The sequence below is a fragment of the Trachemys scripta genome, chromosome 20 (assembly GCF_013100865.1).
Source record: "Trachemys scripta elegans isolate TJP31775 chromosome 20, CAS_Tse_1.0, whole genome shotgun sequence".
Lineage (NCBI taxonomy): Eukaryota > Metazoa > Chordata > Testudines > Emydidae > Trachemys > Trachemys scripta.
The window spans coordinates 3,004,977-3,017,737 of NC_048317.1; the positions used below are offsets into that span (position 1 = coordinate 3,004,977).

General features: G+C 58.6%; 1 protein-coding gene across 2 annotated transcripts in view; it reads right to left on the reverse strand.

Moving 5' to 3' along the window:
* Window positions 1-106: 106 nt before the first annotated feature.
* The window catches only part of LOC117868219 (angiopoietin-2-like), a 29,133-nt gene continuing 16,478 nt past the window's right edge, over window positions 107-12,761 (reverse strand). For both annotated transcript variants that reach the window (XM_034754009.1, XM_034754008.1), the window contains exons 2-9: window positions 12,313-12,468; window positions 11,363-11,484; window positions 9,195-9,427; window positions 8,503-8,627; window positions 7,660-7,761; window positions 5,687-5,853; window positions 1,191-1,321; window positions 107-669 (exon numbers count right to left, since the gene is read on the reverse strand). In XM_034754009.1, the coding sequence (XP_034609900.1) occupies window positions 509-669; window positions 1,191-1,321; window positions 5,687-5,853; window positions 7,660-7,761; window positions 8,503-8,627; window positions 9,195-9,427; window positions 11,363-11,484; window positions 12,313-12,468 (1,197 nt within the window). In that variant the 3' untranslated portion in view covers window positions 107-508. The remainder of the gene's footprint in view (window positions 670-1,190; window positions 1,322-5,686; window positions 5,854-7,659; window positions 7,762-8,502; window positions 8,628-9,194; window positions 9,428-11,362; window positions 11,485-12,312; window positions 12,469-12,761) is intronic.

Consider the following 12,761-nt stretch of genomic DNA (forward strand, 5'->3'; position numbering starts at 1 on the left):
GGACCACAGGGCAGCGCGCTGGGGCCAGCCCAGCCCCAATGCACCCAGACTGGGGGGGTAAGATCAGCCCCCCAGCTCACGCCCAGGGACTCATCCAGCACAGCTGTGCTCTCCACTGATGCTTTATCTGAACACCGTGACCCCAGTGTCACAAGCCCCCAGCTCCCCAGGAAACAGCAGGATGTTTGTGAACCAGTTCCTGACCCGGGAGGAGATTAAGGCCTGGACGCAGGCTGCGTTTGGACGAGCTGGAGGGGGCCGCCTCTGCTCAGGCCCGTCCTCGCTGGCTGGTGCCTGGGAGCGAGCGCTGGCGCGGCGGGGAGGAGGCACCGAACAGAGGCAGGGCAAAGCAGGTGTCCAGAGCGCTGTGCCAGCTCGCCCTCGGGGCCGGACCCACGTGCCGGAGGCCGTTCACGTGGCGCCACAGGAGCCTTGGTGCAGCCGCAGCCCGGCCCAGCTCCCCTGCAGGGACGGCCCAGCCCCAGCGCCCCGTCCCGTCTGGGGCCTCTCAGAAGTCCGCAGCCCGGATCATCAGGGTGGTGGCCTTGAGTCTGTGGCTGGGCCCCTTCCAGTAGTGCCACTTCATGCCGTTGTAGCGGACTGTCGCGGGGCTAGCGGGGTAGTAAATCCCATTCAGGTTGGAGGGGCCGCAGGCATCGAACCACCAACCTAGGGCACAGAGAGGGGGTCAGAGGGACGGCGCACCAGAGCCCCAGGGCGAAAGTGGGGGCTGGGACTGACTGGCTCTCTGTGGGGCTGCCACTTTCCCAGTGTTGCCCAGGGAAGCCCAGCAGCGAGCTCCTGCTTTCCTGTGTCTCCCTAGTCAGGCGGTACCACGATATCGCCCCGGGGGTGGGGGGGAGCTGGGGGAGGAGCGGCCGGGACGTTACCAGAGCTGGAGTCATTGGGGGCGCGAGAAGCAATGGGCGCTGCCCAGGCAGGGAAGGGCCTTCGTTATCTCACTGCAGCGCTAAGGAGAGCAACAGAGGTGTTCCCAGGGGCCGAGGATCCTGGAGAATACACGGCGGGACCCAGTGGGAGCTGATTCCCGCAGGGAGCGTTAGATGGACCACGACAGAAGAGGCCCAGTTACACGCCTCCCAGCCTCAGCACGGTCATTCAGGGCTGAGTCGGCTACGAGCCCCACCCAGCCCACCCACAGCCCCGCAGCGCCCCCTGGGGGCAGTTACCTCCGGTCGCCATCTGAGCGCACTTGCAGCCGCAGCGGTCGTTGTCGGCATCCTTGGTGCTGAAGGCCGTCCCCGGGGGGCTGAGGCTGCTCGTCCTGCCGGCCGTCCCGCTGTAGTCCCGCACGTGGAGCCTGGGGAGACACAAACACAGAGCTGCCACGCCAGGGCCGGGCTCACGGGAGATCAGGGACACGGGAGGCCACGTGGGCATGGTACAAGGCAGGCCTAGAAATGGGCAGCACAAAGGGAGCAAACCCCAGAGGCTTCAGCGCCTTCCAATCCTCAGTTTCTCTGGCACACACCAGGCTGTCTTCCAAAGTGTCCTTCCCGCTTCCCTCCTTAGGGCAGGAGTTTTCCCCAGCTCGGGGCTGGGCTGTGGTTCAGGCCAGCCACAGGGCTTTTGACCAGCTTCTCCGCCAGTGGGGCGCTTTTACCAAACAGTCCTTGCCCTGTCGCCCTCTTCTCCCTGCTAACTCGGCCCTGCAGGAGCCTTCTAGCTGCCCAGTGTCTACAGACACCTGCCTTGTGCTAGGCCGAGGCAGCATTTACATCGGCCCCTTCTCCCAACTCATTCCTTGTTGGCTGGGTGAGAAGGGAGCCCTGCCCTGCCCCTCGCAAGGCTCCGGGTCCCAGCCCCTTAAAGATTCAGTAACCGGATCCCTTTTAACTGCTACTTCTTCCCTGGACCCTTTTCCTCTCTCCCTAGATCTCCTCGGGCCTTGTGGGTCCAACCACCTGAAACCTTAAAGGCCACGTCACCTGACGGGGACTGACCAGTGGGCAGTGCTGCCCCCAAGGGGCAGAGTTCCCCATGGCACTGCCATTTTCTATGCCTGCCTTGTGCAGGGTGCTGCCCGAACACAGAGAGCGACAGGCGAAAGGAGCTGGGACTTTGTGAGCAGTACCAGAGCTGGCAATGGCCCCATTCCCTCCCAACCCTGGAGAATCCGCAAAGGGCAGACGCTGTGTGACAGGTGCCTGTCGCACCAGCTGTGCTTGGCCTCCGTTGCTGGCTCTCTGGAGTGGGATGGCGTGGGGGGGATCTGCTGCAGGGCACTGACTGGCGGGGAAGGGGGGAGGTTGGAGTCATGCCGGATGTCCTCAGGGCCTTGAAGCCGTGCGCTGGGTGAAAACAGGAGCTGCAGTTTCCAAAGCAGTTGCCAGTATTGTCCCCTCAGCAATTTGCCGTGGGCAGCCACTGCCCGCTCCTGCCTCCTCTACAGAGACGATGTTTGTTTTGCTTCTTTCTCACACAAAAACACCCTGCCCGAGACAGGGGTTATTTAGCTTGGCACTAGGGCCCGCAGGGTCTATTGTTCTCGTGGTGTCCTGACCAGCTGAAGCAGCAGGTGGCTTTATAGGTAAGAGAACCAGCTTCCCACCCTGGACATGCACAGACACAAATATTATTGCCGGCAGGCATCAAGGAGTTGTGACTTGCCGCAGCTGTGAAGCCGAGCGCCCCCTGCTGGTGCAACTGTGTTTGGACCAAAGGCCAGGCCAGGGAGAAACCCAGGGCCCCACTGCACAGCTCCAGCCACCCATGGGCTCTGAAAGCAAGATGCAACGGTGGCTCAGGGTTTTCAAAGAGCTGCAGCCAAGGAGCTGTCGCGGCTGTGTCTAGCCCTGGAGACCACGGAGGGGGCACTCGGATGGACAATGACCCCTTCTTGCTCATGGGCCAGCTATGGATTCACAGTGTAAGAACCCGCAGCGCTGCCTCTGCGTGCGCCGAGCTGCGTGGGTGGTAGCGGCTACTCTGGGGTGCTGGGCTTGGAAAGGGACCCGCTGGCCTTGCTTTGGATGCTGTCATTGGCCAGCCTGTCTGGAGCTGGATGGAATGCGAGGAGTTGAGTGACGGACCTGCCATGGAGCAAGGGCAGCTGTTGGATGTGGGTTGTTACCCATGACCTTGTGTTTTGCTGGGGCCGATCGCCAAGAAGGACTCGGCGAGAGCCCTGCTTCTCATGGCACAAAACAAAGACAGCATCGGGGCAAACCACGTGCACAAGCTGCCAGGCCAGGGTGACGAAACGCAAACTGGCTAGTGAGGACTCTTAGGTGTTTGCAGATGGAATTTCACAGCATAGTCCCAGCATCCAGGATAAAAACGCCTCTAAAATTCCTGAAAAAGCTGCCTGTGTGTCTCACCAGGTTTGGGGACTCAGAGCCAAATTCTCAGCGCTTGGGGAAAAGCTGTTAGATCAAACAAATGGAGAACGAGCCCGGTCTCCTGCCAGGAACCCCGATCCCCATTCATTACCGGGGTGTGGTGCTGCGCCGGCCAGTCCAGTAACCATGATTTGTATTCCCTGGAGGGATCAATTAGAACCAAAGCCCAGTGCAGCCACTGGAGAGACTCCCCCTGATTTCCACTGGCTGTAGATCAGGCACAGACGAAGATTTCTGCCCTTCATCGCAGAGCCGGGATACTCAGGAGAGCAGGATTAGCCTGCCAAGCACAGACCCCACTGGAAAACACGGCTTCTGGATTTAAAGCTCTGAGGCCACGGTTCCATTGGGTTTTAGCAAAGGGCATGTGCTTGGCTACTATAAAAAGCTGTTTTATTCCCTTGTCTCTTTCGTTTGCAAAGTGCATGCCACCCTGGAGGCAGCAGGACTCTCACTGGAAAAGACATTTGCATTAAGATGATTTCAGTGAACTGGGAGGAGGCGCGTGAGACTCTTGAAAAGGTTTCATGGAATTGTTTCCTCACGTGAGATATAACTGGGGGAGTCTTTGCCAAACTCCAGGCCAGGGCTGCCAGTCCTGTATTGACTCACCTCATTGGGAAAGCTCTTCCCAGCGATAGGCCCTGTCTGTACGTGTTTGACTCCACCAGCGTTACTAATGTGGGGCCATCGGAGCAAGTGCTTTTGGTGCTGGAGCTGCCTGGAGTCTATGAAGCACACAGAATCACGCGTGTCCGCTGATCACGGCCAGGACTGGGCCAGTGCAGCTGCAGTGCCGGTAGCTCTCTGTGAGGTCACACTGGTGTTGTATGGCACAGAATCCCGATTCCCACGTCACCAAGCTGCTGCCACGTGCAAAGCAGACCCCGTGGGGTATTGCAGCCCAGCTAGGAGGAGGCCATGCCCCAGGTGCCTGGTAAAGGAGCCGATTCTGAGCTGGCTTGGATGGTGGGTATGGGTGGGGTTGTTGGCACCAATTGGCGTGGAAGGAGCCCGCTCTCTCTTCGAGAGGGGTCACAGGTGTTCCCCAAAAGCTGGGCTCAGACGTACAATGTGGACAGCCTGTAGGGCCCGGCGTGCTCTGCCGTGTGGGGAATCTAGGCTCAATTCCTGCTCTACTCATGAACACGGCAACATGCCCAGTAGAGAGAGCCGGATAAGGCACTTCACAGGATCACGTTCCTCCCTAGCGACCGCTCCGCCCAGTTACTGAGTCAGCGTCTGATCAGAGGCTCTGACAGCTTGGGGGTGTTAAAGCTAAAGGGGGTGAAAATGGGAGGGAGCGTGGACAAAATCCCAACGAGACTTTGCAGAAGGAACTCCGAGCCGGGGGTGCTCCGGGCTGGGCTTCTCCAGGAACAGGAGCATCGGGACGGAGCCGAAACATCACTGGCGGGCTCCAGGGCCTGGTGCAATGCGGGTGGTGGTAGTACCTTGGGACAGAAAGTGCCTGTATCGGGGGGGGAGGGGCGGGGGAGCTGCCCCTTTGAGGTCCAGAGACCTGGAGTTGGCCAGCCCCATAGAGTTAGCCCTGCCTGCCGCACCTGGGAGAGGTCTCCTGTTCCTCCCCGCACCTCACCTGGGCTCGGGGTGGGGTTTAATTGGTAGAACCAGCTGGGCACGGAAGAGCTGATTTTCCTCCCAAGAGCAGCAGGAAGCGGCAGAGGAAGGGGGATGTTCAGGGAGAGACAACAGGAGTGAAGCTGGAGTGAGACTTCAGCAGAGGCTGCCACGGCAGGGAATGGCTGGCAGGAGGGAACGCTGCGTCTTCAGGGAAAGGCTCTGGGCAGGGAAGGCCTGAGAGACCCCAGCAGGAAAGCCTACGTGTCTGGACTTGCCGCAGATTCGAGAACTATATTTGGGGAATGATTTGATGTTAATCAATCTAGCCCCCAGGGGGGAGGGGTGCCGAATGAGAGAAGAGCTTGATTGACAGAGTCCTGAGAAGTGGGGAAACTGAGGCAGGGCACCTGCAGAGCAACTTCAGGCCACAAGGGGGTGCTGAGGCAGCAGCTGGCTCATGCACAATGCAAGGGGAGCTTCTGCTGCAGCATGGGAAAGGCAGGGGATTCTCCATGGCATGTGCTGTGCCCATGAAATCTCTCTGGACTCTGCTGTGTGGGATGAGAGTGAGCGGGAATTAACCCCCCACCCCCCTTCAGGAGACCCAGAGGCTGATCCTGGCTCTCCAGGCCCAGGTGGGCCTAGTGGATTTGGCAAGGGCTGATTGCCATCGTGGGCGGGGCGGGGTCATCCTTCGTGCACAAATCGCGACGCTGGAAGCTGGGCGAAGCGAGACTCACCGATAGAGCTGCTCCTCGCTGCCCAGGTGGAAATGCCCGTACAGGGAGTAGGCCTCGTTGCTGTCCCAGTCCCGGAGCTGGATTCGGAGGGAATAGGAGCCCTGAGCAGTGAGCCGGTGGATGAAGTCATTTCCCAGCCAGTGTTCTCCAGATGGGGACCCAAAGCCCTGCGTGGAAAGACCAGAAACCCAATGAAGCAGGAGGGGGCTGCCAAGAACCAGCCGGCGGCACTGGGGCTCACCTGGCTTCGCGCTTAGTGGCTGCTACCCGAGAAGTCCCCAGGTTCCTGCTTTGTGATTTCTGTGGTGGAAGGGGCCAGCTCTGCTCTGCTCTGGGGGAACTGTACGTACAATGGTAGCTTTGTAACTAGAGCGTCACTGTGGGGATTAAGATCCCACTTCTGGGCCTCTGAGACGCCTCAGGCTCTGGCATCTGGATCTGGTTAGAACGGCTTTCCAAAAACAAAGCCCGTGGGTGGCACCGCAGTGTTCAATGCAGCCAGGCAAAGGCCAAGAGGTGCCCAAGATGGGCTGAAAGAAGGAACCCGGAAGGAAGCAGGTTTTGCAGCACGTCATTCGCTCTACCAGCCCCACAACAGTGCGCGTGGCTGATCCAGGCGTGGTCCAGGGAGCTCTGTGCTGGGCTTTGGAATTCTGAATGAATCCAGACAACGGTTCATTGACCAGTAACTTCTCTGGAGAGCCCACAAGTCAATTGCCTTGGTTACCCCTGCTGTGCCCAGATACATCCCCTCCATCACATTGCAGCCTGAGAAAGGCCAACCAGGGCACCGCACAACACCACAGGCTGAGCCAGTGTATGAGAGGAAGGAGTTTCAGAGCCCCCTGCACTCCTGCTCCTGCCATGTATGGAACCAGGCCATTTCTTGGATGAGACACAGAATCTCCCCTACACCCAGATCCACACCCACACCCCCTCTCCCAGCGCTGTGGCTACAAAACCACTTTCCAGGGCCAGCCACACGACTCACAGGGGAATGAGCTGAAACCACAGCCAGGATCTGAGATCTTTTCCCAGCATCTGCACAGATAGCTTTTCCACGGGAGTGTTTCAGATGGTGGAGAGTGTGTGTGCGTGTGTGCACCAGACACTTCACCATGTCGCCACTTGCCCACGGGGCTCACAGAGCCAAATCCATGCATGGTGCATCTCTGCAGACTTCAGTGGGCAGGTCCTGGGGATGGATTTGGTGGGACTGGCTGAGATATAACCTTCTAAAACTGTCCCGCCACATGGAAGAAGCCCTGCAATTCGGGACTCACTTGGAGCAGCTGGGGTCTTTCCAAACACCAAGGGTATGGATCCAGATGTTCCCTTCCATACAGCCCACGCAACCAACTCCCAGCAGGGTATCCGGGGGGAACCCTCCCTCCCTTGACCAGTTAGCAATTTGGGCATCTACATTTGACACCCCCTCGGACCCTGGGCCGTCCGTGGAAAGCGGGGCCTGGCCTGCTTTGATTCAGGAACGCTGGTGGCACAGAATCTCCAGGTCATGGCCTCTCTCTGTCTATGGGACTTCTGTGCCCGTTACCACAGTATCTGAGCGCCTCTCCGTCTTTACATCACAACACCCCAGTGAAAATAGCCCTGACCCTGCAGCGGGGGGCAACCTCAGCTCCCTCCTTGTGGTGCAGGGGCGGCCCCGCTCTCCATCCCTTCCCCCATCGCTGGGTTCCTGTTTGCGGCCTCCCGTGTACCCAGAGCCAAGGCCTTCACCACATGCCCTGAACAATAAGGCAGTAACCTCTGCTCCTCTTCTTCCTTCCCACGTGTGTAGGGCGGCCGGGGCTCTGGGTGGGGAAGCGAGGGCCCTTCGCCCCTGGGAGTGGCTGGCTATTCCTAGCCTCCACAGGAAGCTCTTCCTGCCCCAGCGTGAGGAAATGCCGGGGGTCCCACACCACGGCCTCACCAGGGCGGCGCTGGCTGCCGACAGGACGGGGAAGCCTTACGTGTTTGTATTCCTTCCAGGTGCGGTGGAAGTCCACGGAGCCGTCCTTCCGGTGCTGGATGACAGTCCAGCCTCCCCCACTGGTCTCCATGTCGCAGAATGCCTGTGAACGGGATAGCATGGTCACGGCTGGACACATACAGCACAGCCCCACGAGCGGGCGTGGCCCATGCCAGAGCGTGAGGGGCCCACGTCAGAGCGTGAGGGCCTCGTATCCAAAGCAGGGGCTCGGCTGTGATCCCCAGGCCTGGCCCCGGCTAGTAACCATCCCCACTGTGGTGTCCGTGAGAGGCAGAGCGGGCCAGTGGGGTGGGTGGATGTGATGGGCGAGGGTTGTTTTGGTTTGACAAGTGCCATTTTTCAGGGCCGGGGATACTCGTCTGCATCTCAGGAATGTGAATGCTCAGCCCCTCTCTGACACATCGCCTCCCAGGTGCTTGGTGCGCTTTGCCTGCACTCGTTAACCCAGCCAACCAGCAGACCCTGTTTGCAGATGGATACGTGGTGGGGCAGAGCTGAAGCGATTTGCCCAAGGCCAGACAGTGAAGCAGTGGCAGAGCTGAGGGAAGAACCAGAATCCCATTGCCCGGCTCCAGACAGTAGCCGCCCCCCGTTCCCCAGAGGTGGGACCAGAAACCAGGAGTCCTGACTCCCCGCCCCTCTCTGCTTTACCCCACTCCCCGCCCTCTACCACTGGCCCCTCCTAGTGGGTGTCAATAAGCTACATCAAGGTGGGGGCTCTGCCAGCAGCCATGTGCTCGCATATCCCGGACCCTGGGCCAAGTCTGCCGGGGGCTGGGGAGGGGGCCCGGCTCAGCTGAATGGTGCCAGGCTGGAGACTTACCCTGGTGGTGGCTGTGGAGTTGGGGAAGCGCAGGGTGTAGACTCCGCTGGCAGTGAGGCCCGATTTGTACGCGCCCCCGCAGTCCCGGAACACCTTCTGCTCCCCCTGCGGGGCCGGGGAGATTTCTGGGTGGAGCAGACAAGGGGACACTCAGCTCTTCCCCCCGCTGCTTCAATTCCAGACGCTGCCCAGGGAGACTGACCCCACCGTCCCCCCTCCCTGTGGCTCTGCTGCCATGGGACCTTGCTCCTTGTGCACCTCCGATTAGCAGCTCACGCCGCACGGTCCCAACCACACTGACATCGCACTCTGCTCCAGCCGCCTGAGTGGAGCCAGTGGCCCAGAATCTGCCGGGAACCCACGGGAGGAGGGAATTCTCAACAGGTGTAAACCCAGCCCGGCGTCTCCTACGCCAGCCCTCCAACCCCAGCATAGGGGGCCTGCTGGGACGGGATGGGGCCTGGTGGCGAAAAGGCTATGCCCAGGGTCCCACAGGGAGCAGAGCCAACCCTCCAAATTAGAGCAGCCCCTAGGCTCTTCAAATTAAAGTGGGGTGGGGCAGCTTGAGAGTCGGGGAGCAGCTCTCCCGACACTCCCCCAGTCTTGCACCAAGTGCGCTGGGCCATTGCTTGGGCCCGACTCCCGAGCAGCCACTCCCAGCCCCCCCCCCCCCCATGCCCCGCAGTACTGACGGTTGCACTGAGAGACCAGGCTCAGGAGCTGGTGCACTGTGTCCATGAGAGACGCCTGCTGTCTCTGCAGCACCGTGTTGTTGGCTGAGGCTGTGGCGAGGTGCTGCTCCAGTTCCCGGATGAGCTGGGTTTGCTTGGACAGCAGGCTCTGCATCTCCAGCTTCTCGGCTTTGATCCCTTGCAGCTCCTCCTCGTGTTTGCCTTCCACGTCCAGGACTTTCTTCTCCAGAAAGCTGGGGGCAGGGGGCCGAGAAGGGGGGGATTAAGAGGAGCCTCAGAGACAGGGAGCCAAGGAGGGGTGGCCCAGCCTCGGCTGGGGCCTGGGAGCCCTGGCTTCCCCTCCTGGCTTTGCCAGACTCCCGGTGTGACCTTGGTTGGGTCACTTAGTTTCTGTGCCTCTGTTCACATCTACACAAGGGGATAATTGCCCAGCCTTACCTCAGAGGGGGGCTGTGAGGAGAAACACACTAGAGACCGGAAGGAGCCCAGATACCGCGGTACAGGGCAGATGAGGACCAGACAGACAGATCCTGCCCACTGCCTGCTGCAGTCCCCAGGGAGGCACGGCTCTGGGGCTCTGGCTTTCGGCCCCCACTAGCACAGCGCTGCCAGCCCCACGCTTTCCAAAGGCAGGGTGTCTTTTTCAAACTCCACACCCCAGCTTTTCCTGAATCGGCCTCCTGTGTTCTGAGCTTTTAGGGGACGCGTTTTCAAGCTGTGCCTCTATGAAGCCGTCGGCCCAAGCACAGCGCTCAGCGTCCTTCCCAAATGCAATGAGCTGGGGACAGGCCGCCTGCCGCCGGGGCAAGGGGGGTAGGGACGAGCCATAAACCCTTTAATGACAAGTCCCTGGTCTAGCAGAGGCCCCTCTCCCAGCCAGAGCTGGTTGGCTGGCTCCCCGGCAGGCTCTGCCAGCTCCGGTGCCGGGGCCTTAGCTGCAGGGAGGATTGACAAGGGAGAATGTTCCCAGAAGCATAAGCCGGGTGGTCACTTCCAGTCAGTGGGGATCTCACTGGAGCTCAGTCCATTCACGGCACCCGCACTGGGGGCCTTTGACACAAGCCCTTCGCAGTTCTGGGATGTGCAGTGCGGAGCCGCCCCTCTCCAAGCAGGCACCCTAAGCCGGCTGCCCCCCTCTGCGTCTGTTAATCACCCTAATAGTGGGGGCAACAACCTATTTATTTACAAGACAAGATGGGGGAGGGAATATCTTGTATTGGACCAACTCCTACTGGGGAGAGAGCCAAGCTTTGGAGCCGCGCAGAGCTCTTCTGTAGGACTGGGAAAGATGCTCCGAGCAAGTGGCACAGCTAAACGCAGGTGGAACAGATTGTTAGCACATATTCTAGGGAGCGTTCAAGGTAGAGTGTCCATTAACACCTCTGCAGTCATAGGACAAAAAGGGGAGTTAGCGGGGTTACAGATTGTTGTAGTAAGCTTGGCTCTCTCACCAACAGCAGATGGGCCAATAAAAGACATTCCTCGCCCACCTTGTCTCCAATATCCTGGGAGCAACAGGGCTACAACTACACTGCGTGTTTCTTTACAGTCACTGCAGGCAGCAGCTGCCTGAGTTTCAGACACACAGTCGCCCACCTCCCTACGCCGCACTCCAGGAAAGGGAGCAGGGCGCTTGCCTGGAGACGCTTAGAACCACTTCTGGAAAGGTAGGTTCTGGGCAAGAGGAGAACTCCAAAGCTCTGGAGTCTGGGATCCATTTTGCAAAACAAAAGTTCCCGTGAGCTGCAGGGACTTTTGTATTTTATTGTATTTTTACTGGTTGTTCTGTAAGCCAGAGCAAGAATTTCATCCAAACAGGGGTGTTTATTATGATCACAACACAGGCTGCCAGTTAATTAGCAATATAGGAGCTTAAAATGAGATTTTACTGAATTTGCCATGAAAAATATTTGAAATGAAAGGGGGAAATGTTCCATGAAATGCCAAAGAGTTCCCTGAAACCCACAACTTTTGTCAAGTCCTCTGGGCCAGATCCTCACCTGGAAGGTGACGTCATTGGAGTGGTGTGGCTTGACGCCAGCTGGGGATCTGGCCCTAGAAACAATGCTAAGTCCCAGACCACGCTGGGTTGTCTTGTTTCTATTCTGTGTGGTAGAGACAGCCAGATCCCCGCAGTCTCACAGCCCGACCCAGAGAAGGGATTTTACCTGTTCTTCTCCTGGAGCTTGTTTATTTCCTGGGTCTGCAGCAGCAGCTGTTTCTCCAGCTTGTTAGTGGACAGAGAGTTCTCCAGCAGCTGGATCTCCAGCCTTGAGGTCTGATTGAGAACCTGCGCGGGGGGAGAAACCAGACTGGGATGGTCAGGAAGGGATGGGATCCGAGGGGATGTGGGTTTGGGAAACATGCTCCGAAGTCCAGCAGCAGGAGGAGCAGGCTGCATGGGGAAACGGATTTTGGCCTAAGTTTGGGCGGGGAGGAAGACTCTGGGGATTGGGGTTTCCTGTCCCGGTAGAGCCCTCAGTGCAGTAGGGGGCAGATTTGCAAGGGCTCACCACCCACCGTCGGGGCTGGATTTCTAGACCCCTGCACGGATACAAAATTTGCATTTGCCTCCAATCCGCAAACATGGTCCATGGGTATCCACATGCGGATATCCACGGATATAAAGCGGATATCCACAGATTTGCAGGGCTCTATGGATTTCCCAGAGCGCTCAGCTCCCATGTAGGCACCAAAACAAAAAGCCAGATTTTCACAAGAGCCCAGGATGCAACATGCATGCAAGATGCTGAGCAATTCTGAAGTGTCCAGCCTCAGTCCTCTGAAAGCTGGAGTGCACCTTCTACAACTTTGAGGATCAGGGAGAAGCTGTTTGAAATCACAGCAGCTTCAGTGGTGCACTTGTCATTTAGGTGTCTTCACCGGAGGTGGCATCAAATTCCCCTCTGTTTCTTATAAAGATCTCCAGCAAAAAATACAAATCCCAATGCACGGAGACTAGCGAGATGCAGCGGAACATTCTCTGCCGTGAGCGGGGAACAAGTCCAGCCCGGGGGTATATGAATGCAATCTTGTTCCAGTCCGTGGAGTCACACGCAACGACTCCAGGGCTCGGCGCCTGGGGGACAGCTCGGGAGACAGCCCAGCCAGCAGTTACCTGCGTCTCCACATCGGTGAGCTTGCGGGTCTGCTCAGCCGTCTGGCTCAGGAGGTTGCTCCCGATCTCCAATATGGCAGCTGTGTGGTTCTGCACCGTGTGGAACTGGATCTCGGCAAGCTCCATTTTCACATTCTCCTGGATGTAGCTCTCCAGCTGGGAACAAAAAACAGGCAAAGAAGGGGTTGTGTGGGAAACGACTACTTCCCTCAGCAGTGGGAATGGAACGGGGGGGTTTACACAGTGCGTCGTCAATAGGTGACGGTGTTACACTGGTAGATAAAGGCCATGCTGTAGCTGCAGCTTGATGTGCTGACTTGGTTGCATACCTACTTACCTACCTGCCCATCTATCTATCCATCCCCCTACATGTCCCGCTAGCTAGCCAGCCAGACCACCCCTGCACTCCCTTCTCCCTTTCCCCAATCACACTTCTGTATCTATCCGTC